At 36.2% G+C, this 24,605-nt stretch overlaps 1 protein-coding gene across 1 annotated transcript in view; it reads left to right on the forward strand.

Annotated features, from left to right (window-relative positions):
* Nucleotides 1-24,605, forward strand: part of TLL1 (tolloid like 1) — a 381,362-nt gene that overhangs the window by 271,341 nt on the left and 85,416 nt on the right. Inside the window, exons 10-12 of the mRNA XM_007954208.2 lie at nucleotides 9,898-10,000; nucleotides 11,889-12,005; nucleotides 13,215-13,360. Of these exons, the coding sequence (XP_007952399.1) occupies nucleotides 9,898-10,000; nucleotides 11,889-12,005; nucleotides 13,215-13,360 (366 nt within the window). The remainder of the gene's footprint in view (nucleotides 1-9,897; nucleotides 10,001-11,888; nucleotides 12,006-13,214; nucleotides 13,361-24,605) is intronic.

Raw genomic sequence — 24,605 nt, forward strand, 5'->3', positions numbered from 1 at the left:
GAGCCTTTTAGCCTAAACGGACTATTCCTAAAGTTGCACGGTAATGTACCAAACAGTGTTTCTGATGGTAGTAATAAAATAAAAATATACAAATATGTTTTATTTCTTTTTCATTCTTTTCTGTATTTTCCACAATAAGCAAATGTTATTTTGTGTCGAAAAAATATTCTTTTTCAAAATTATGGTTGTCAATTCACATGTATGTCTGCCTACTATTGCCTCCCAAAGTAAAGACAAGTTCCTGTTCAACCTAAATCTGTTCTTGTTTTTGCACAGATTGTGCTAGTAACAATCCAGAATGTGCAGCTTAGCATGTAGCTGGATTGACCTGATAGGAGCACAGACTATCAATTCTTTCATCCCTTAGAATTTATTGACCTTTGAACAAGGGTAGGTTATTTATGATTTAAATGAGGTTAATATTTTTTTTTTCTTTTCTAAGTACTCCTTTCAAAAGCTGTTATTAAAGTTCACTTTTTTGTTTTACAAAATTTCTTTTTGAATATTCATTATGACTTACACATACGGGATTAATATATCATTTATACTGCCAAAGACACTGTAAAAATCTAGAAATTACTAGACAGATAAATATATGATTCCATTAAAATAAGTGTATCTTCTGAAAGGTGAAAATAAGCCTTGCTATCAAGAATAAGCAGGGAAAAGGCCCAGTATTATAATAGCAAATGCTGAAAAATAACTGATGAAAGCAAGCTACAATTTCTCATGGATTCACAGAGGTAGGAGATTAAAGGGGAAGTAGAATCCCAGATAGAATTATGATCACTTTAAACACATGGAGGCTGCAAGTGGAGTATTTGCCAGGGCACAACAGCAAGAATTTCAGAATGAGTGAAGCAAAGTTTATGTGTTTTAGATAGTGAAAGATGAGGCAGCAAGGTGGATTATGACTCTAGAGTCTTTGATGCTCAGGTTTAGAATATTATACTAAGTTGGTTGTGAAATCACCAATGGCATGGTGGGGGCTGAGTTTTACTATTAAAGTGACCATAAGGAGTGAATATGAGGCATTGGTGGTTCAGTAGTCAAATTCTCACCTTCCATGAGGGAGACCTGGGTTTGATTCCCAGCCAGTGTACCTCATGTTTAGGCACTACCTACCTATCAGTGGTGGATTGTATGTTGCTGTAAGGCTGAGTAGGTGGCAGCAGAGTTTCTAGACTAGGACAGATTAGGAAGAAAACCTGGCAATCTACCTCAAAAAATTAATCAGTGAATACCCTATAGATCACAAGAGTTAGATCCACAACCAATCATGACATTGGCACAGGAACTGTCAGCATTTCTTTCCCTCATGCATGGGGTCACCATGAGTTGGGGGCCGATTCAATGGCAGCTAACAACAATAGCAACAGGGAGCGAATGGAGAAGAATGAAACTGACACTAAAAGCGCATTTGTGAAAATAGTGCAGTATTTTAGAAAAGTATGGAAAGCATTAAGAGTGAAGAAGGAAATAAAGGCATTTTTAGGGATATTTCAGGGTATGATCCATAGCAGTTTGCAGTTGATTAGATATGAGGATGAAGTGGAGATGAAGGAAAAGTACGATTAAAAAAATAGTGCATTGATTTTTGTTCTTGAGAGAAAAGTTGTCAATGTCAAAGTAAAATTTCTAAATCCTGATATAAGAATGTAGGTTTTAAGCAAAAATTACTTTCAATAGAAAAATTCAGTTTCTGTTTTTCTTTTTTCAACTTGTTTTAATGAGGTCAGCAACTGTTGTTGTTAGGTGCTATCCAGTTTGTGGCATAGTGGATAAGGCACTTGACTGCTAACTGGAAGGTCAGTAGTTCAAACTCACCACTTGCTCCGTGGAAGGAAGACTGGGCAGTCTACTTCCGTAAAGATTTACAGCCTCGGAAACCCAATGGGGGTCTCTATGAGCTGGAAATGACTAGGTGGCAATGATTTTTTTTTTTTTTTTTTGGTATCCAGGTGGTTATAATTAGATAGTGATCCTTTGTACAATAGAATAAAAGATTGCCCAGTTCTGCACCATCCTCACAAATATTGCTATGCTGAAAGCACTACTGCAGCCTCTGTGTCAATCCTCCTTATTGAGGGTCTTTCTCTTTTTCTCTGACATTCTACCAAACATGTTTTTCTTCAGTGACTGGTTCCTCCTGATAACATGTCCAAAGCATGTGACAGGATCTCACCATCCTTCCTTCTAAGCTATATTCTGGCTATACTTCTTCCAAGACAGATTAGTTGGTTCTTCAGGCAGTCCATGTTGTTGTTGTTGTTATGTGTCGGACCCAAATTATAGAGACCCTCCTTGAGTTTCCAAGGTGGTATCACTACGGAAGTAGATTGCCCAACCTTCCTTCTGAGGAATGGCTGGTGGGTTTGAATTGCCAGCCTTTTGGTTAGCAGTCAAGTGCCTTAGGCACTACGCTACCAGAGCTCCTTCTGGGACAGTCAATATTCTTTGCAAACATCATAATTCAAATGAGTCACTTCTTCTTCAGTCTTCCTTATTCTTTATCTAACTTTCACATGCATATGAGATTATTGAAAATACCATGGCTTGGGTTAGACACTCCTTAGTATTCAAAGTTATGTCTTTGCTTTTTAATACTTTCAAGAGGTCTTTTGCAGCAGATGTGCCCAGTGCAATATGTTGTTTGATTTCCCGATTGCTGTTTCAGTGGGTGTTAACTATGGATCCAAAACCAAACCCAAAACCAAACCCATTGCCCTCAAGTCAATTCTGACTCAGAGCAGCCCTCCAGGATAGAGTTGAAATTCCCCACAGGGTTTCCAAGGCAGTAAATCTTTATAGAAATGTACTGTCACATCTTTCTTCCACAGAGGCTGTTGGGTTTGAACCTCTGACCTTTTGGTTAGCAATCAGGCGCTTAACCACTGCATCACCAAGGCTGCTGTTGTGTCCAAGGAAAATAAAATCCTTGACAACTTCATGGTCAGCAACTAGTCACTTTTAAGTTGGCATTTGGATCAAGGCCCCAAGTCCTCACTTCTTTTCTTTCTTTAATTTTGTCATCTCTGCTTTTAACAGGATTATTTTCTTAAGGACCTTTAAAATACAGTAAGTTTACTTTTTTTTTTTCTGTTTCTTGGCATATGGGTTGGATTATTATCTTATTTTATATTTGTTTTCAGTATTTATATTATGAAGGATGTCTGAATATGTACCATGGAAATAATAATCCATGGAAGTCTTGACAATGTTCTAGGAATATCTGAGTTTTTCCTGCTAGTCCCTATCCAGTGACCTCTGTTTTATAGTTTTATGATTAGAAAATTCATTCAGTATCAGAAACAGTATACTGACGCATTAAAACTTGAACTTAGAAGGAAATTTTCTAGTTATAGGGAAAGATATGATTTTTTTTTCTTTTTTTTACCATTAACATGATATAATTTCAGAGCTTTCAGAGTAATTCAGAATGTGGAAATTATCAGACAATGTCATTAATATCACATGGGAGTAAAATTTTGCTGAAGATAATTAAAAAACAATTGCAGCAGTATATTGACAGGGAACTTCCAGAAATTCAAGCTGGATTCAGAAGAGCAAGTGTTATGAGCAATAGCATTGCTGATGTCAGAAGAATCTTAACTGAAAGTAAAGAATGCCAGAAAGATGTTTGCTTGTGTTTTATTGACTATGCAATGGCATTCAGCTCTGTGGATCATAACAAATGGATAACATTGTGAAGAATGGGAATTCCAGAACACTTAATTGTGCTTGTAAGGAACCTGTACATAGACCAAGAGCCTGTCGTTTGAACAGTACAAGGGGATGCATGGTTTAAAATCAGGAAAGGTGTACATTAGCGTTGTATCCTTTCACCAGAATTATTCAATCTGTATGCTGAGCAAAGCTGGAGTATATGAAAAACACAGCATCAGGATTGAGGGAAGACTCATTAACAATCTGCAATATGCAGAGGACTCAAACTTGTTTGCTGAAAGTGAGCAGGACTTGAAGCACTTACTGATGAAAATCAAAGACCACATCTTTCAGTATGTATTACACCTCAACATAAAGAAAATGAACATCCTCACAGCTGGACCAGTAAGCAACATCATGATAAATGGAGAAAAGATTGAATTTGGCAGGGAGATCGTTTCACTTGGATTCACAATCAACACCCATGGAAGCAGCAATGAAGAAATCAGACATTGTATTGCACTGGTCAAATCTCCTGCGAAAGACCTCTTTACAGTGCTGAAGAGCAAAGATGTCACTTTGAAGACTAAGGTAAACCTAACCCAAGCCATGGTATTTTCAATTGCCTCATATGCACATGAAAGCTGGACAATGAATAAGAAAAACTGAAGAAAAATTGATGCTTTTGAATTGTGATGTTTGTGAAGAGTACTGAAAATGCCATGGACTGCCAGAAGGACCAAATCGACAAAGGGCAGCTGGAATGCTCCTTGGAAGGGAGAATGGACACACTTTGTCTCACCCACTTTGGTCATGTTGTTTGAAGATACCATTCTCTGGAAAAGGATACCATGCTTGGTAAAGTAGAGGGTCAGCAAATAAGGAAAAGACTCTCAAATGGATTAACATGGTGGCTGCAAATAGCAGGTATTGTGAGGATGGTCAGGGCTGAGCAGTGTTTTGATCTGTTGTACATGGGGTCGATATCAGTCAGAGCTGGCTTAATGGCACCTAACAACAACAACAACAATTGCAGAGCTGAAGTAATCTTTAATGATCACCAAACTAGGGTTGACAAACTTTTTGTGAAAAGGAGAGTTAATAAATATTTTTGACTTTGCAGGCCATAGTCTTTGTTGCAGCTAGTCAATTCTACCATTGTAGAGCAAATACAACCATAGTCAATATGGTAAGTGAATATGTGTAGTAGATGCCTTGCAATAAAACTTTATTTACAAAACAGACTGTAAGCCAGATTTGGGCTATACATTGTAGTTTTCAAAAGAAAATTGTGATTTACTCTACTTTTTAGTAGGCTTGTCCAATCTTCTTCTAGCTGGTAGCTTAGCAATATATTTTATTGCTTATTGTTTTTGATTCTACTATTTTTTTTCCTGAAGAAACATTTAATACTATCAGTCTAAATGTTAAAGTTTATTTCTATTCCATTCTCTGAATTATAAAATGTAGATATTATTCTAATCGGCCTTCCTATGGTATTGTGGAATTTGTTTAGGTAGTCATTATTGTCTTAATTGTGTTGATGAAAGCTCTTTGATTGTATTGATCTCTAGAGATTTGTAGTCACTTAGGCCCTTGAACTGTTGATCTGCCTTTCCTCAATATTCTTTACTCTGCAACATTTAAAAGCAAAATCTTTAATAAGCAAACTCAACAGCAATTATATTACTTTAACTTGCTGAATAGCAAGTAAATCTCCTAACAGATTATAGGAAATTTTGGAATTGCTCCTGTATCAACATCATCCTCATGTTTCAAGGGAGCTGTGATTAATTTTAAATTGGTACATTTACTATCTATAAGAAATAAAATATTTACCTAATTGTGTTATGTAGTTTTTTATTTTATAATTCTTTGCAAAAGGGTACATGTTTGCGTAAAAGTGCAAAAAATAAAGCCATCAAATATTCTCAAAGTACTTTCAATTTCTAATTCACTGATGGATTCTACTAGAAAATTTAGTCAAATTTACAGTCAGACCTCTATGATTTGATTTTAGAAAAACTATCTTTATTACATTTTCTGCTTCTAAAAGACTCTGCTTTATATTAAAGTTAAGCTAGTTTTGTTCCTCCATGGTGCTTGGCTTTTAAAATAGAAGATCAAAAACAAGATAGGAAACTTTTCTGCTTGACATTATCCCTCTTCCAACTCTGTGTGTGTGTGTGTCTTTCAAGAATGCAAATATTAACTGTTTATTAGCTGTCATCTACATTTTTAAAAATTTTGGATAGAATTTGAAACTAGGCATCTTTGCAATTGAGCTGATTTTTTACCTTAAGAAGCAAATGAAAATTATTTGCACAGCATTCTAAAACTTCCCTTTAAATTAAAGAAACAAGCCACAAAATGAGTCTTGGGGTCTATTGTTGTGTTTGTATTTGAATTTTGTAATATCTGCTATAATAAATGAATTTTTACATGATAATACAGAGTTGAAACCCTGGTGGTTGCTATAAGGACAATATAAATGCAAAATGAAACATAAGACAGTGGTAGCATTTCCACTTGTAGCAGACTTAATTTTTTTTTAACAAAGTTAAAGGGGAAAAGCCAGAAATTATTTCCAGTTATATCCAAAAAATGATATAATGATGCAGTGTTATTCAGAGATGGAAGAAAAATATATTGAGTATTTTATAAAAATAATTAATGAATTCAAACATTTTGCTAATCAAATGTGAGAATTTCTCTCTCTCTCTCTTTCTCTCTCTCTCTGTCTTTCTCTCACTGCCATCAAGTCAGATGAAAAATAAAAATGAGTATTTTGCCTTGGGTATTGAGGAAACTTTTATAAATATTTTTTGAGAAAATTTAGAATGATAACATTAGGCAAGGGGAAAAATAAAGGAAAGAAAAACCAAGGAAACAGAACAGAAAAAATTATAAATAAAGAAGAAAAAACTAGTGAGAAATTCTATTTAATGAAACCTAATCATATTCCAATTTAATGTATTATGTTAAAAAAGCCTCTATTTTTTATATTTTATAGATTTTCTCTGTCTATAATCAAGAAATTTCATGTTTGAAGAAACTGAAATAGGTGAATTTAATAGTAAAATAGTGATGCTGTTATGGTGTAGGGCCTAAGGCACTTGACTACTGACCACCAGGCTGACAGTTCAAACCCAACAGCCACTCCTTGGAAGGAAGATTGGGCAATCTACTTTCGTAAAGTTACTGCCTCAGAAACCCAAGGAAGGGTTGGTTTGACTCGAAAATTGACTAGACGGCAGTGAGTTTTTTTTTTTTTTCTTTTAAGATAAAACTGACTCATTGTACTTAAAAAAAAATTCTTAGTTTCTATGTATGCAATGGCAGTCAGCCACAGGGATTCAGGTGAGGAAAGGGAACTCAGGCATGCCCAAAGCAGGACGGTGGGAGAAAGAGGATCAAAGAGAACTCAGGCATGCCCAAAGCAGCAGGGCGGGAGAGTGGGAGAAAGGGGATTAAAAGCCAGGAACCCAGACAGAGGAGCAGTCAGCTGCAGGGATCCAGGTGAGGAGAGGGAACTCAGGCATGCCCAAAGCAGCAGGTTAGGAGAGCGGGAAAAAGGGGATTAAAAGCCAGGAACCCGGACAGAGGAGAGTCAGCCGCAGGGATCCAGGTTAGGAGAGGGAACTCAGGCAAGCTCCTTGGAAGCGAGAATGGCCAGACTTCGTCTCACCTATTTTGGTCATGTTGTCAGAAGGCACCATTCCCTGGAGAAGAATGTCATGCTTGGTAAGGTAGAGGGTCGAAGAAAAAGGGGGAGGCCTTCAACAAGATGGATTGACACGGTGGCTGTGATGATGGGCTTAGGTATAGCAGGGATTGTGGAACTGGTGTGGGATTGGGCAGTGTTTCGTTCTGCTGTGCATGGGGTCGCTATGAATCAGAAATGACTCGATGGCACCTAACAACAACAACAACAACATGTATACAATAAAAGAGGGTGATCCAAATGAACAATTAAAACCAAATTTGATTTAATTTCATCAATGATTTCTCTACTATCTAGGTACAAGATGCTATGAGAAATATTTCTACTTAGCTATATCTTCATTCTGGGAAAAACTAGTTATTGATTTTCTATATTTGTCATTTACTTTTCAGTTTAATGTTGTGCTTAACAAAGAGAACAAAATGTTTTTTTTCTGTGCAAAATAGGTATATAGACTTAGGATTGATTATCATGGTTTTAAAATTACTTTTGTCTTTCCTTGAGAGAGTTCTGGTATATTCAGCTTTTTGTTTTGTCATGAAAAGATTCTTTGGATCTTTTTCCAACTAAGTTTTATAGTACAAGTTTTCAAATACTCATATAAATTGATGCTTTTCAACAAACTCTATTTTGGTTTCTAAAGTAAAGAACAGATTCATTGTGAACCTTAAGCACCTTTGATACTTCAAGCAAATAGAATGAATTTTTGAATATGAAAAATAATTTCCCCAATACTACCTCATCATATGTGATTTCTCATGTTTGTCTCTATCTTTGTAAAAGAAATCAGGAGAGTAAAAAATTAGAAAGTCAATAAAATGTCTAATTGTTTGAAAATAGTCACTAAAAAACGTAAATTCAGGAAGAGAAAGAGAGGTGCATGGGAGGTACAGGCAACCAAAATGAACCCTTTTGCACATACAATACTGCATTGTCAGTGAAGACAAACATTGTATAAGGGTATATAGATGGGGGGACAGGCTTAATTATTAGGTATGTCTATACAGGGGGAACTGTGACCATGACCATGTATAGGGTTGGCAGATAAGTTTCTACAAACGTATTTGTATGTTCTGTAAGAATTCCCAAGAATATAGGAGACCTGACAAGGGACAAGATTTAGTTACTTCTTGGCCACAGCCAGCTACCCAGAGGGAGTGAATAGTTGGATCTGTGGGCTCAAGACCATAGTTGCAGTGGACATCAAGTTCAACTGGCATAACATACTACACAAAAACATTGTTCCACATCCTACTTTGGCAAGTAGCAACTGGGATCTTATAAGTTTGCAAGCAGCCATCTAGATGCAACGATGGGTCTCTCCTCATCCAGAGCAAAGAAGAATGAAGAAAACCAAAGATTCATGGAAACAATTAGTCCAGGCGATTGGTACACCATGCGATCCTCAGGCTATACAACTATGAGACTAGAAGAACTAGATGGTGCCCGGCTACCACTGTCTACCACTCAGAGGGGGATCTATGTAGAAGATCCTGGATAGAGTGGGAGAACAATGTGGAACAAAACTCAAAATCAAAAAAAAAAAAAAAAAAGGGAGCAGGTTTGCTGGTTTGATGGAGGCTGATGGGACCCCTGAGACTATGGCCACTAGATGCCCTTCAGCTCTGGAATTGAACCCACTCCCATGGCTTCCAGCCAATCAAAAGACAGGCATATGAGCTGAACGTTTACATCAGGTAGATATACTCCTTGAAGAGATCAATCATGGGAGAATAGAAGGGCTGTGTATGCACAGGGAGATAGCTTGTGGGGAAGGAGTGCATGGGAGAGAAGGACACAGGAAAATGGTAACTATGGGGAGGAAGTGAGAGGGGAGATGTTGTGTTTTAGGAAATTGCAGTCAATGTCATGAGACAAAGTGTATGTGAGCTGCTGTATGGAAAATGAATTTTCTCTGTAAACATTCACCCAAATCACAATAAATTTTTTTTAAAAAAAAGGTAAATCAGTAAAAAAAGTTTTTTCCTACAGTTATTCTTGAATTATCATAAGAAAAAAGCAGCAAAATTCAAAAACAATGTCCAGAAAAATGAGTCATGTGCAAAGTCTTCTAATTTGAAGAATCTTTGGGTACACAGTCTTGGTCCAGAGAAGCATAATAACATCTGCTTTTGTTTACAGTTAGATGGGTAAATTCTAATTCTGGGACTGTATTTAAAGCATTTCAATATACACAAGTCACTTGACTGCTAACCAGAAGTCTGGCGGTTCAAACCCACCAGCCACTCCTCGGAAGGAAGATGGGGCAATTTACTTCCGTAGTGATACTGCCTCGGAAACCCAAGGAGGGGTCACTATGAGTCAGGTCTGACTCAATGGCACATAACAACAACAACAACAATATAAGAAAAAAAGAAAGAATTATCAGTGAATCCATTTTCATGGTAGTCCTGGATTCCTGGTCTCAAGGGATCAAATGCCATGTGTGGTTATAATGATTTTTTTTCCCTCTGTATCATTTCTATTTATTTATTTATTTTTGGCAGATTGTTTTAAATTTTACCACAATGGACCTATACAAGAGTAGCTTGTGCTGGTATGACTACATTGAAGTAAGAGATGGGTACTGGAGAAAATCACCTCTCCTTGGTAAGAGATTTACTTTACTATGTGGCTCCAAATACATACTTCCCTGCAGAAAGAGGACTGGGTAGTCTACTTCTGTAAAGATTTACCTCAGAAACCCAAAGGGGATTGCTATGAGTTGGAATCTACTAGATGGCAGTGAGGTGGGCTTTTTTTTTTTTTTTTTTTGAGTTCGTTGAAAGACAACCGATTCTTTCAGGAGTCTACTTAGAGTTAAATATGTGTGACTAATATTATGTTTATTTTTATTTTTCAACCATAGCAAAAATGCTTAAAAAATAGATTATTTGATTGGTTTAAACTAGCTTTCCACAGAATAATATATTAAAAGGTAGACACTTGGATCTAAACATAATGATCAAGAACAGTTTTGCATGTATTATGCTTATAATGTTGCCTCACAATGTTTACATTTTTTTTAACTTGAAAATCAAAGCTTTGATGAGAAAACTAGATAAATTATGTGTGTGGGTTTTTGTTTGTTTGCTAATGTAGTAGAGGGTGAGATGTTAGATACATGTTAGTAGCTGACTTCCTGTGACGAGCATGTTAGCTCCTACTACAGATGTCACAGTTTTGCTTCTCAGAGAGTTGTTTGTAATTTGTATCATAAATTGTCACTCCAACTCGGAGCATACGAAAGTCTGCTTCCAACGTTTAACCACAGACCACACCATTAACTCGCATGAGACAGTTTACTGTTGCCCTCTGTTTTACTTAAAGGTGAGAGCTTGTTTTGAGCATGTAAGCATTCACTCTATGTTGATTTTTTTCTTACGATCATGACGTTTTATTTACATTTAGAAGTAGCTCTGTTCGATGTGTCTGCACTGTACAGATTTTTTTCTTCACATTGAAATCAACTGAATGGACACTATTATATTAAAAGTGATGGCATCTTTAGTAAATCTAAGAGTTCTGTATAAATATTAAAAATGGGCAAAATATATTTATATCAAAATATGTCTGGCTGAGGAAAATATGTCTTGAATTTTTAATTTTTGCCTGGATGAAATAATTTGTAATCTAGTTATGTACATTTTAAGAAAACATTCATTAAACTCTTATGGAAGAATCATATGTAAAGCTAAAATTTTGGAGAAGACTTTGGGCATCATCAACATTCCGTGGTTCGATAATGTAATGGTCCAACATAACAGGCTGATGCTGTCTGATCATGGCTTTCATTTGCACAGCTTTTCACACTGTTTCCACTAAGACCTCATTCCTCCAATTATGGCCCTAAGAGTGGCAGTGTCAGAAAGACCTGGAAGGTTCTTAAAAATGTAGAAACAGGTCCCATTACATACCTTCTAAATTAGAGCCTGCATTTAAAAGGACATTTCTGCAGTTCATGTGCACTTTAGAATTTCAGAAGCACTACTCTATGCTATATGCCCCTAACTTACTTGAAATAGCCAAGAGGTTTACCTGAAAGGTCATCACTGAACTTAGCTAAACAGAAAAGTCAACATTAGGCTGAGAACATAGTAACCAAGTTACTCCCCTAATAAGGACCAGACTGACAATGTGAACCAGTTTCTCAGGATGACTTTTGCCTACTTTTTTCTGTTCTCCACCTTGATGAGTCATGTCATCTTTTACAAATAAGTTTCTTTGACCTGCTTCTTAATACCACAGATAACAATACATCTGTTGGTTAGTGTGAGGATAAAATGTTCAGATGCTTTATAAATAAACATGAAGAATTTTTTTTATTTATCCATCTTTATTCAATAAATGTTAAGACATAAGACATATCTATTGGTTGGTAATAGAACTATGAACCAAACTGGGTTTTATGTATGTCGTATGTAGGCAGTATAGAAAGCACATAAGAACTAACCAGTCATTTTTAGGAATCTACCTTTATTCTTTTTTTTCTTTTTAGGTAGATTTTGTGGGGACAAATTTCCTGAAGTCCTTACCTCTACAGACAGCAGAATGTGGATTGAGTTTCGTAGCAGCAGTAATTGGGTAGGAAAAGGTTTTGCAGCTGTCTATGAAGGCAAGTCACAGTGAATTTTACATATGATTTAATCTTAGATGTGTTCACAGAATGTCCTTTCACCCTATTTCATTAGAACAATATTGCAACCAACTTTTAAAATTATGAAATTTTGAAGGCTACACTATGATATTTATGTAGCTTATTTTAATAAGAATCAGCAAATTTAAATTGCAAAAGCAATCACTTTTGTGCTATCAGTGATATTTTGTAATTATCAGGTGCCAGGGAGTTGGCTCTGATTCACAGTGACCCTAGGCACAACAGAAGGAAACATTGCCCTGTCCTGTGCCATCCACAATCAGTGATATAGTATCATATAAATATACTCAAAGATGTGTAGAAAAAAAGAATTCCCAATTGACACAATAGCCCTTATATTTTAGTTGCATTTTCATTGTAATATTAACATATTATGAAGCCATCACTTTTTTTTTCTACTGTTTTGTTCTATTCGGTCCCCGTATTGCTGAAACATTCTTTATGGAGAACTGCACAGAAAGCAATTGTGCACATTTCTGGAGCATGCTTTGTCTAAATTAGAGAGTCAGCGCTCAAGGAAGAATGTATCAAATGCTTTGTTCTATATGTCACTAAAACAATAAACTGACATCGTACTTCCTGGTTTTAAAAAACCAGCTCATTTCTTGCCAGGTTGTGGGTTGAGAAAACTCCCCCTGCTTCTACTTCTGCTAATCTGTGAGTTTAGGTAATTTACAAGACAGCAGATTTCTGCTTCCCTTAAACATTTAAGGAAAGGAAGCATTTTGTTGTAAAAATTAGGTGTATAGAATGAAAAGGATTATCTGGATGGAGCCACAGATGTTGGCTGCACAGAGACCCAGCAAGTTCTGTGAAGGGTGAAGCTTCCCTCCTGCTCAGATCTTTGACAATAGGCCTAAGGAAGAAGTTCAGGGAATCACAGAATGGACTCACATAGAATAAATTTGCAAAATTCCTAAACGGTTTTTAAAAATTGCAAAAAGGATTTTTTTTGGTACAGTTTTGAAATAACTGTGGTTTGAAAAGTATATATTTCGTTGGAGCAATTAACTAGTATTTATACTAAAGTGACTAGGTATTTTACCATCTAAATATTTACAGTAGTATAACCAGCAGCTATAGAAATTGAATTAAAATATTTCCTTCAGAGAAAATGAAAATGAAATGACATGTCAAGGCTTGTTTGTTTATTTTTGCTTTCCTCAGCAATCTGTGGAGGTGAGATACGCAAAAACGAAGGACAGATCCAGTCTCCTAATTATCCTGATGACTATAGACCCATGAAAGAATGTGTGTGGAAAATAACAGTGTCTGAGGACTATTTTGTTGGGTTGACCTTTCAGGCCTTTGAGGTAAAGTCTTTTAGGCAACCTTCACTGAGAATATCAATAAATGACAGTGACATTTAAGAGAATCCTCATTAAATAAAGAAAGAAACAGAAAATCAGCCTTTTAATCAGTAAAGAAGCAAAGGATCACCTATAAAGTGTAACATCAAGAGCTAAAGGACTTTTTTCTTTTCTTCCTCTTTTCCTCTTGTTGCAGACATTTTCAAGAAGATTAAAGTGAGTTTACATTATCTGTGCTATTTGAATTGGAATGTTTGAAGTACTGACTATAGTTTCTTTTGATAAATGTGCAGGCTTGTTTCACAAGACTACTTGAAAGGTCCGTTAAATAATAGAACTTTTATTTCTCTTCTAAACCAAGAGGTTAAAAGGTAGACAGTCTTTTATGGTTTGGAGAAAAATCCATTTTTCACCTTTTTACTATTACAGAGAAAATTGTTTATATCAAAAATAGGAATGTCAGTGTTCTTTGGAGCTTTCAACTTCATTAGAAATATTTCTCAGTAATGAGATAAGTACCAGTGTTACTCTTTATTAGATGAAGGGTCAGAATAAACCACAGCCCAGTCAGAATTCTGGATCAAAGTCTGAGTCCAAAACTACCAAGTTGTGTAATGAATCCTTTTTGTGGAAGTGGGGGAACTGGCTAGGGATTAAAGTCAAGAGATGAGGGGAAGAATTTGTTCGGAACTCTGGAGAATGTTTAAATCAACGACACAGCCTAGAAATTAAGAGCCCAAGGTGAAGTGGGTAGAAATAATGAGATAATGGGGTAGGTCCAGAGAAAGGTTAGAAATCCAGATGCTGTTTTTGGAGATCCTATGCTTCTTTACTGATTGGAAGGCTGATTCCTGCCCAAGGCAGTGGAGAGACCCTTGCCCTCCCAGGATGTACTTGCAACTGAGTGCGGTGTAATTGATCACCTCTCTGTCCCCATAGCAGGGACCAGGGGAAAACAAACATAGCCCGTAAGTCCAGAGAATTTCACACCCCTGACTGTAGGCAGCCTGCACCATTTGTCTCTTCGGTGCTTGTCTCTGTTACCTTGCATGAATCATTTAATTTCCCAAGCCTATGTCCTTTTATCATGGAAAAATTTATGTTTTTCTTTTCTTTGATCATATGTTATATTTTATGCTATTCACCATTTTGCATTTTTGGAAATTTTGGTTAAATGTTAATTGTTTCACATTTCAATTTTATTATTTTAATGGACCAAAGAGATTGAAAATATTGTTCAAATAGGACAGTTTATTTTTAACAGTACCTTAAAATTGAACAGAGGTTCAATTTCACTTACTCTTTTAATCAAAATAGTTGAAAAATTATCCATGAAATAGTGGTATTACCTGTGTTCTGTCATATTGCAAGAACTAAACTATTAACATTATTCAACATATAATGTAATGATTTATGGACTTTTCCAATATAGAAGTGATGTCAGAGAATACATTCATCTCATGTATCTAAAAACACATTAATGAAATTGCTAGCTTAACTACTTTTGCAGTTTTGTTTCCTGATCTGTCAATATGTTCATAGTGATAATCTTAAAAAAATAAGATAGCATCAAGACAGGCAATATTTCCAGTACAGGTAGAAAGTCCTTGCTTGAGAACTTCATGGTCACTAAGCTCTGGGATGGGAGCTCTGGTGGCATAGTGCCTAAGGCATTCGACTGCTAACCAGGAAGGCAGGTGGCTCAAACTCACCTGTCATTCCTCAGAGGGAATGGTGGGCAATCTACTTCCATAGTGATACTGTTTCAGAAACCCAAGGAGGGGTCACTATGAGTCTGATCCGACTCAATGGCAGTGAGTTTGGTTTGTTTTTGATTTTAAGCTTTTAGACTGGGAAAAAATCTTGTCATAATTTGCCTGATAGATTCCTATCTTTTCATCTATTAAAATAAATCAAAGAAGCAATTAGAGCCATTTTCCTTCATTTTATTTTCTTATTTTTCCACCTCCTTTATATTCTGGGCATAGTTCAATATCTAATAGGTTTCTCAACTTAAAATGACAAAAACCAAAGTCTTGATTCCTTGTCTTTCTCACTAATCCCTCTCTTCTTCAGTCTTCCCTATTTCAGTGCTTGGTGTCACAGTTTACCTAAGGAAAGTCTCCAATTCCACTAAACCAAAAAAAAAAAAAAAGCCAAACTCACTGCTGTCAACTCGGGTCAGACTCACAGCGACCCCTCCTTGGGTTTCCTAGGTGGTATCACTACAGAAGTAGATTGCCCAATCTTCCTTCTGAATAGTGGCTGGTGGATTTGAACCACCAGCCTTCTGGTTATCAGTCAAATGCCTTAGGCACTACACCACCCTGCAGGCAATCTATCAGCATATTTCATTAATTTTGTCTTATAACCATATCCCACACATGACCAATTCTTTGAGCACCTTCTCAAAAGAAGGTGTCCCTTCTCAAAAGGCTACAGTCCCTTCTCTATGGGACTGAAGTGATGGCCACAGGTTTCTACTCTTGCCCCACATGTCCTGTTCCCCACAAAATAGCCAAAGTTTTCACAATGTAAATTAGATCACACCACTGTTCTACTTAAATACTTGCATGGGTTTTCCATCAAAGCTAAAATAAAATCTAGACTCAGTTATCATGGACCTAGGAACTCTGCAATTTGTTCCCTGTTCAGGCTTCTCGCTCCCACTATTCCAGCCCCTGTACTCTCCTTTCTCTTCCTCAAAAATGCCAAGGTCACTCCCACATCACTTCACTTGCCATTGATATCCCTTTATTTCTAGATCTTTCCTCCTATCTCATTTCATTTTGATCTCTGCTTAATAATCACCTCCTTACAAAATCCTTGCCTGCGATCTTTATTTAAAATATATTTCTACCCATATTAGTCTCTATTCCCTCACTCTGCTGGATTTTGGTTCATTGCTCTTACCACTGTTGTTCTTGTTATGTGCCATGGAGTCGGCCCCGACACATAGCGACCCCTTCTTGGGTTTCCGAGGTGATATCTCTACAGAAGTAGATTGCCCAACCCTCCTTCCAAAGAGTGGCTGGTGGGTTTGAACTGCCAGCCTTCTGGTTAGCAGTCAAGCATGTTAGGCACCACCCTTACCACTACTGGGATTTATATTGCAGATCTTTTTGTTCGCATGTTTATTGTCTTTCTCCATCACTAGAATATGATCAAGCATTATTATCTGCTTGTTGTTTACTGTATTTCCAGCACCAGTACATGCTTTGTTAATATTTGATCATAAAAAGGATGAATGCATGGATGGATAATATGTGAGGAAGTATTTGAGTGCATGGTGGTTGGTGGGTACAAATTAATATACCCTTTCATTATCAGAGGTATTGAGTTTCTATGCAGAGGAAAACAATCTTTACAGTTAAGGAGGGTTTAGATTGTAGAAGACCTAGTATATTAGGTTGTGAATTTAGGCTGGAGATCCAAGAAATTAGGAGACAAGGAATTCAAAGTTGTCCTAACAAGCCACTGAAGTCTTCTATGTAAAGAAAGTGGGTATGGCATTCACAGAAGTGAATGCTAAACCAGCATTAGATATAGGCATATGTTTGTTTACTTGCTCTAGTAGTTACTGTTTAAGTTGTTTAATTTAGTCACTTAGTTATCTGTTTATGTCAATGCTATCTTTTCCATAATGTTTTCACCACAAAGATTATGTGTTTATAATGGAAATATATATTAAACACAAACAAACAAACAAAATCCACCCTCAGATATTCAGAGTGCTTTTTAGTTTTTTCCTGATAAGGCACAAATTTTATATTCTATTATGGAATGAGGGAGCTCTGGTAGCATAGTGGCTAAGACACTTGCTTGCTAACCAGACGGCTGGCGGTTCAAACCCACCAGCCACTCCTCGGAAGGAAGGTTGGGCAATCCTACTTCTGTAGTGATACCGCCTCGGAAACCCAAGGAGGGGTCGCTATGAGTCGGGCCGACTCAATGGCACATAAGAACAACAACAACAACAATTATGGAATGAATGGTGTCCCCCAAAAGTATGTGTTGTAAATCCTAACCATGTGAATATAATCCCATTTGTAAATATAGTTTTCTTTTTTATGCTAATGAGTCCGTATCAGTATAGGGGTGTCTTTTGCCAACCACTACTGAGATATAAAGCACAGATTAGGCACAGGAGCAAGCAAGCACAAACACAGGGCTCGATATAGGCCACAGGAAGATTGCCAGTGTTCAGTTACCTAGTGCGGATCTGACAGGAATAGACCACCAATGGGATGGCTTTCACCAACAATTTATTCTCTTACAGTTTCAGAGGCTAGAAGTCTGAGTTCAAAGTGCCAGGCTCTAGGGGCTGGGTGAAAGCCCCTCAACCTTGGGCTTCAGCTCTGCCTCTTGTTCCTGCCCCACTGAAGCTAGAGGCTTCCTTCGCTCAGGCAGCTACTGGCTTCTGAGGCTTACAAGCCCAACGTTGACAAGTAAAAAGGCACAGTCCTGATGTTACCAAATCACACAGCAGGCCATTAATTCAAGTCCATTAAAAGTCCCAAGATTGGCAGAGCATGGCAAGCTACTGAATGAAGGCTCAGCTACATGCAGGGTTCAAGTGTGCAAAAAAGCTAGAGACCTTACTCAAAGCTGCTTCTTATATACTGAAAGCAGCCCACATCCCTAAAGCAGCTACACAACTGCTCCAGTAGATTCCACCATGGAATTGATTGCCAGTCTCACCATGGAGAATAACTACATCCAGCTACCCAGCCACTCATTCAGGCCCAGCCAAGTGAGCAACAGCCTTAACTACCAAAGCCAATGACAAAAGCTGAAAAGAGACAAGGAACTTCTTCTCTCTCAGAGCCTACTTGTTGTTATATGTGGTTGAGTCATCTGTGACTCATAGCAACCTTATGTACAATAGAATGAAACACTGCCCAGTCAGAGCCCACAGAGAGAGAAATCCATCCCTTAGAGTTGGTTCCCAAATTTGGATTTCTAGCCTCCTAAACAATGAGAAAATAGATTACTGTTTGTTAAAGCCACCCACTTGGGGTACCTCTGTTATAGGGGCACTGCCCTTAGGTGCCACTGAGTTAGCTCCAACTCATAGCAATCCTATGTACAACCAAACAAAACATTGCCCAGTCCTATGCCATCCTCACTTTGCTTGAGCCTATTGTTACAACCACTGTGTCAAATCCATCTGCTCGAGGATCTTCCCCTTTTTCACTGACCCCCCACTTTACCAAGCATGACATTCTTCTCCAGGGAATGGTCCCTTCTGACAACATGACCAAAGTACATGAGATGAAGTCTGGCCACTTTTGCTTCTAAGCAGCATTCTAGCTATACTGACTCTACTCTTTCTCTTTTTAAAAAATGGCTATTATTTTTGTAATTTTTTATTCCCTATGTTATTCTATCTCACCTTCAGATAAAAGAGTTTTTATCATAAACTTGTCCATCATTTTGTTGACATATACTGTAAATAACTTACTAGCTGCCCCTCTTTATACCTCTCTGTGAATTTAAGTCATGATTTTAACTGTCCCAGTGATACTTGGAATTTAATGTAAGGGCAGAAAAGAAATCTGAATAAATACCTTTGTTCATGAATTTCAGACACTTTTGAGCAGGAAAGGAAATTATTTGGATGATAAAAGAGTCTTTCATGATGTTTTGTTAATCATACCATTTGGGAAGATTTCTCTTCTCCAGCAGTGATAGAATGCATTGTTGTTTTTTGTTTGTTTGTTTTTTACCTAGCTAGCAATTTTCCCTCTCCATCCCTCCCATTCCTGGTAAACAACAATGAAAATTTCCTTCCACATGTAAACCTTTCCTGGACTTATTACAATAGTGGACAAACACAATATTTGTCCTTCTGTGAGTGACTTATTTCATCCAGCATAATGTTTTCCATGTTCATCCACATTATGCAGTGCTTTGCCAAATCTACATTACTGCTTTTTAAGACCAATATACTAAAATGAGATTGTATATGAATGTAGATCACATCTGAAATTATTTTGGAGATCTCTCTTTCAGGAGCAGTGTTAATTGTAAACAAGTCTTTTATTAGTTTTAAGTCAGCCCCAACTCATGTTGACCCATGTGTGTCAGAGTAAAACGGTACTCCATAGGGTTTCCAATGGCTAATTTTCAGAAGTTGATCACCAGGCCTTCTTCCAAGATACTTTATGGACTTGATCCTCCAACCTTTCAGTTAGCAGCAGAGAGCATTGATTTTTTGAACTTTTAAGTGACTCCAGAGAAGCCTCTAATACTAGTATTCATGAACTTTAAGTATACAGTAATATAGAAGAGAGTAAGTTTGGGAGGCTGGAAATATTTATAGTAATAACTTCAAAGACATGTCAATAAAACAAGAAAGAAGTAAAATAAACACAGAGCTTGCTTATGTTTAAGTTGAGTTCCCCTCATATATTATTTAATTGGGATTAAGTTTGAGGTATCTGTCAACATTTCCACACATTCTGATTTGGTGATACCTTTCTTATGAAAACCGGAAATGGCCTTAACGATCATTACTGTAAGCTGCAGTGCTCTAAACAGTATTCAAAGCTGTTTTTTCTTGGTACTTGTTGGCTTGCTTGACTGAAAGTAATACTTCAATTCCTTTAAATATTTTATATTAGACTAGCCTTTGTTAATAGATTAAGAAGTTAACATTAGAAGATATTAATTAATTAACACTTTAAATTAGTTAACATGTTTGCCATGTACTAACCTGGGGAGTTTGACTAGGAGTATATTCTAGTTAATAACTATAAAAGAGAAAATTAAGTAGTTATCTGTGAATTATGGTTGGGACTATAATTATACTCTGAAACATTAGCACTTACTAGTCTAAATAAACTTGCCCAGGATAACACAATGCATGATTGGTGGCACTGTGATTGAAACCAATCCCTTGGCCTGTGAGCTTATGCACTCAGATCCTGGCAGCAAAGAGAGATGTAAATATTCTCTCTCATAACATTCAATTCATTCCCTTTATAACTCTCTTAATTGTACATTTGTATTGTCACATGTGTCAGTTAGAGGCTATGTCTATTTTATTTTCCATTGTTTATCCACTGTTTATAGTAAGTATATATTATCTAGACATAGCAAGTTTTGAAATACATTTGTATGTATTTGTATGATACAAATGTATCATGAAGGAAAAAGGAAAATGAATGCATAATGCACATGAAACTAAACCTAACCCAGATCCATAATTTCAATTATTTTCATGTGGTTCTACACATTTATTTTCTTTCTCCCCATTATTGATATTATAATTATCTGTGTATTTATATTAATTAAGATTAAATAATATCTATATTAACAATATTATATATGGTAATATTTTTAAAATAGTATATGTGTTAATCTTTCCCCTTTTTATTCAAAATTACTTTGTTAGTATTATGATTTCCTAGACTTGACTGTATTTTTGTTATTATTAAAGTTAATTTTGTCTTTAATGAGGAATGATGATTTACATTGCTTTCATTATTCATACTTTAACATTTTCCCCAAAGCAAAAAAATGGCTTTAGCATTCTTTCAAGTTTATACAATTTTAAATTATATCATATGTAAAAATTCCACCATTTATATAACAATTGCATGATTATCTTTTGAAACTACATTGTGATCATCAAGGTAGAGCTTTTATTGAAACTAAATAACAAAATTATTGAATTACTGGCTGCAGCCATACATTGAGAGGGAATTGACAGAAATTCAAACCAGATTCAGAAGAGGACATGTAATCAGGAGTATCATTGAGATGTCAGATGGATCTTGGCTTTTGAAAAAAAAGAATGCCAGATAGCTGCTTACCTGTTTTATTGATTAGACAAAGGCATTAAGGACTGTGTTGATCATAACAAAATATGATATAACAAGGCAAAGAATGGGAACTCTAGAACACTTAATTGTGCTCATGTGGAGCCTGTACATGAATCAAGAGGCAGTCATTTGAACAAAACAAAGAATGCTGTGTGCTTTAAAATACTAAGTATGGCAGCATTGTACTCTTTCATCTTACATATTCAATCTTTATGTTGAAAAAATATTCAGAGAAACTGGGATAGATGAAGAAGAACATCAGTCAGGATTAGAGGAAGATTCATTAACAACCTGAGATATGCAGATAACACAACTTTCTTTGCTGAAAGTGAAAACAACTTGAAGCACTTACTGAATCAGGTAAAAGACTACTTTCAGTATTACTACATCTAAACGTATAGAAAATGAAAACCTTTACAGCGGGATCAATAAACAACATCATGATAAATTGCAAAGTAATTGAAGTTGTCAAGGATTTGATTCTTCCAGGATTAATGATCAACGCTGCGAAGAAATCAAATAATGTATTGCATTGGGCAAATCTGCTGCAAAAGAATTTTTTAATGTGTTAAAAAGCAAAGATATCACTTTGGTGACTTAGGTGCACCTGACCTACACCATGATCTTTTCAATTGCCTCGTATGCATGTAAGAGATGGACAATAAAAAAGGAAGATTGAAGAAAAATTGACATATATGAATTATGGTGTTGGTGAAGAATATTGAATATACCATGGACTGGCAGAAAAAAAGAAATCCATCTTGGAGAAAGTATAGCCAGTATGTTCTTTAGAAGTGAGGTTGATGAGAAGTTCTCTTGCTTATTTTGGATGCATCATCAGCAATGGTGAGCCCTGGTGGCCAAGTGGTTAAAGTGGTCAGCTGCTAAGTGAAAGGGCTATTCAAATCCACCAGCCACTCAGCAAGAGAAAGATGTGACAGCCTACTTCTGTAAAGATTTATAGCCTTGAAAACCCTGTGGGATGGTAATACTCTGTCCTACAGTTTGGTTATGAGTCAGATTTTACTTGACTGGCAGTTGTTTTGTATCAGGAAGGACGAATTACTGGAGAGATACAACATACTTGCTACTTAGAAGGTAAGTGAAAAAGAAGGACACCCTCTAGTAGCTGTGCTCACACAGTGGCTACAGAAATGGATTCAAACATAGCAATGATTTTGAGGATGGAAGGAAGGACAGTTCTGTTACCCATAAGGTTGGATCCTACTTGATGGCACCAAACAATAAGAAATTATAATTAACACCAATACAGCAGACTCAGTGTGTAGGCATTGCAGACAAAATTAATGCAATTAATCTGGAAAAATAAGTAAACAAAGACCATTCAGGTCCTTGATAAGATATCTAGGATTGCTGCAGGTAAGGGATAATCCATATCTGAATATCATAAATTTACATTTATGAGGCACATATTATTGTGTAAGCATCTAAACCACTGTGAAATTTACTATGTGAAATTACAGTGTGCACTTATATTGTTTATCCCAATACCAGATATATTATATTAATATGGGAGCTCTGGTAGCATAGTGCCTAAGGCACTTGACTGCTAACCAGAAGGCTGGTGGTTCAAACCCACCAGCCACTCCTCAGAAGGAAGATGGGGCAATCTATTTCCGTAGTGATACTGCCTCGGAAACCCAAGGAGGGGTTGCTATGAGTCGCGTCTGACTCAACGGCAAACAGCAACAATTACATTAACATATAGTCTGTAAATATATATTAGTGGAATTGATTCTAAAATTGGTTCCTTTCATGTATTTTACACATGAAATATTTACACCTTGTTTGGTATATAAAATATTTAAACCCTTGTTTGGTATATAAACACCTTGTTTGGTATATAAAATATTTTTACAGAGTAGCCAGTGAGTATTGTATAAAATGGAAGGTGATCTAACAGAATGATTTCATTCTGTTAGAAGAACAAGATGAATTTTATGAACTGGGAAATATCTATTATCCTAATATTTTTAACCGCTGAAGAAATAGCTTTTTGTTATTTTTTCATTTTCAGGCATGCTTGTCTTGTTTTCTTCCTTTTAATACTCTCAGTAAAATTAAAAAAAGAAAAAAAAGCACTTATCTACTCAAAATAAGCTAAGTTTCTTTAATTAATGTTCTTAATTATTTTTTTTACCATGATATAAAACAATCTATTATTATTATTAGTTGACCTTTTGTTCCAAGAAACTTCTTCCTTCATTGTTCTCTCTTCCAATGTGGTTTGTGATTTAGGAGCAGTTCATTGTGTGCTGGTCTAAGCAGGGGAAGATAGGTTAGCTTGCAGAGATCTTTGAATGTTTTTCCTATGGTTTTGCCAATAGTTCTGTGTTGCTTATTCTTTTATTAAACATCATTCCTTGAGAGTTTTAGCTATTATTTTGCACATTCCTTGATATAAGAATGGCCTTCCTCCATATGGAGAGCTCTGTTTTTCGGGGTGTTTATTAAACAGCGAAACAAGAGGATTTATGTCTATATATGCATCTGTATCTATATGTCAGACTGGCCTTATCATACCTGGTGATTATTTGAGTTATCAGTGCCTAAGGTGTGTGGCTACTAACCAGAAGGCTGGTGGTTCAAACTCACCAGCCACTCCTCAGAAGGAAGGTTAGGCAATCTACTTCTGTGGTGATACTGCCTCTGAAACTCAAGGAGGGGTCACTATGAGTCGAATCCGACTTGACTGCAGTGAGTTTGGTTTTATTTATTTATTTATTGTGAAACTGATCGGTATCCTTTACAGTCTCCCTCTATTTAAATAGCTTTAATCTTAAAAGTATGTTTCAAGAAATTAGATAGTATTTATATTAAATATTTTTCCATGAATTCCCAGTGTTCTACTCCCTACTTCTCATACTTCTTCTCTTTTATATTTTTCCATAGAAAGGATTACTTTCTAACATTTTATGATTTATTTATTTATTTTGTTTATTATTCCCTTTCTGTCTACCCACCAGTAAAATGTAAGTTCCAGAATGGCAAGACACTTTATTTTGTCAATGATACATTCTAAATAAGAAGAATAGTGCCTTACATAGGCGAGGCACTGAATATTTGCTGAAGGAATGAGTGAATCCTGTCTTTTGATTGAAGAAAGGAAGCAGCAAATGTGGTACTTAATTTTACCCAAATTTGTGCTTCAAAAATTTATTTTTTTCATGTTTGTCCTTATGCTACCTATCTTGAATTTTATAACTATTCATGTATTGATAAATCAAGATATGAAATTCTTCGACCAGCTATACTAACAATTTCGTCCATTCAGATGTAGTTCCATAGAATGAATGTATTCTCTGACATTAATTTCATAATTATAGTACTCCATAAATTATTAGTGGTTAAGGCACTTGACTGCTCACCAGATGGCTGGCGGTTCAAACCCATCAGCC

Source organism: Orycteropus afer, unplaced genomic scaffold, assembly GCF_000298275.1.
Source record: "Orycteropus afer afer isolate SDZICR_OR568_19922 unplaced genomic scaffold, OryAfe1.0 scaffold00443, whole genome shotgun sequence".
Taxonomy (NCBI): Eukaryota; Metazoa; Chordata; class Mammalia; order Tubulidentata; family Orycteropodidae; genus Orycteropus; species Orycteropus afer.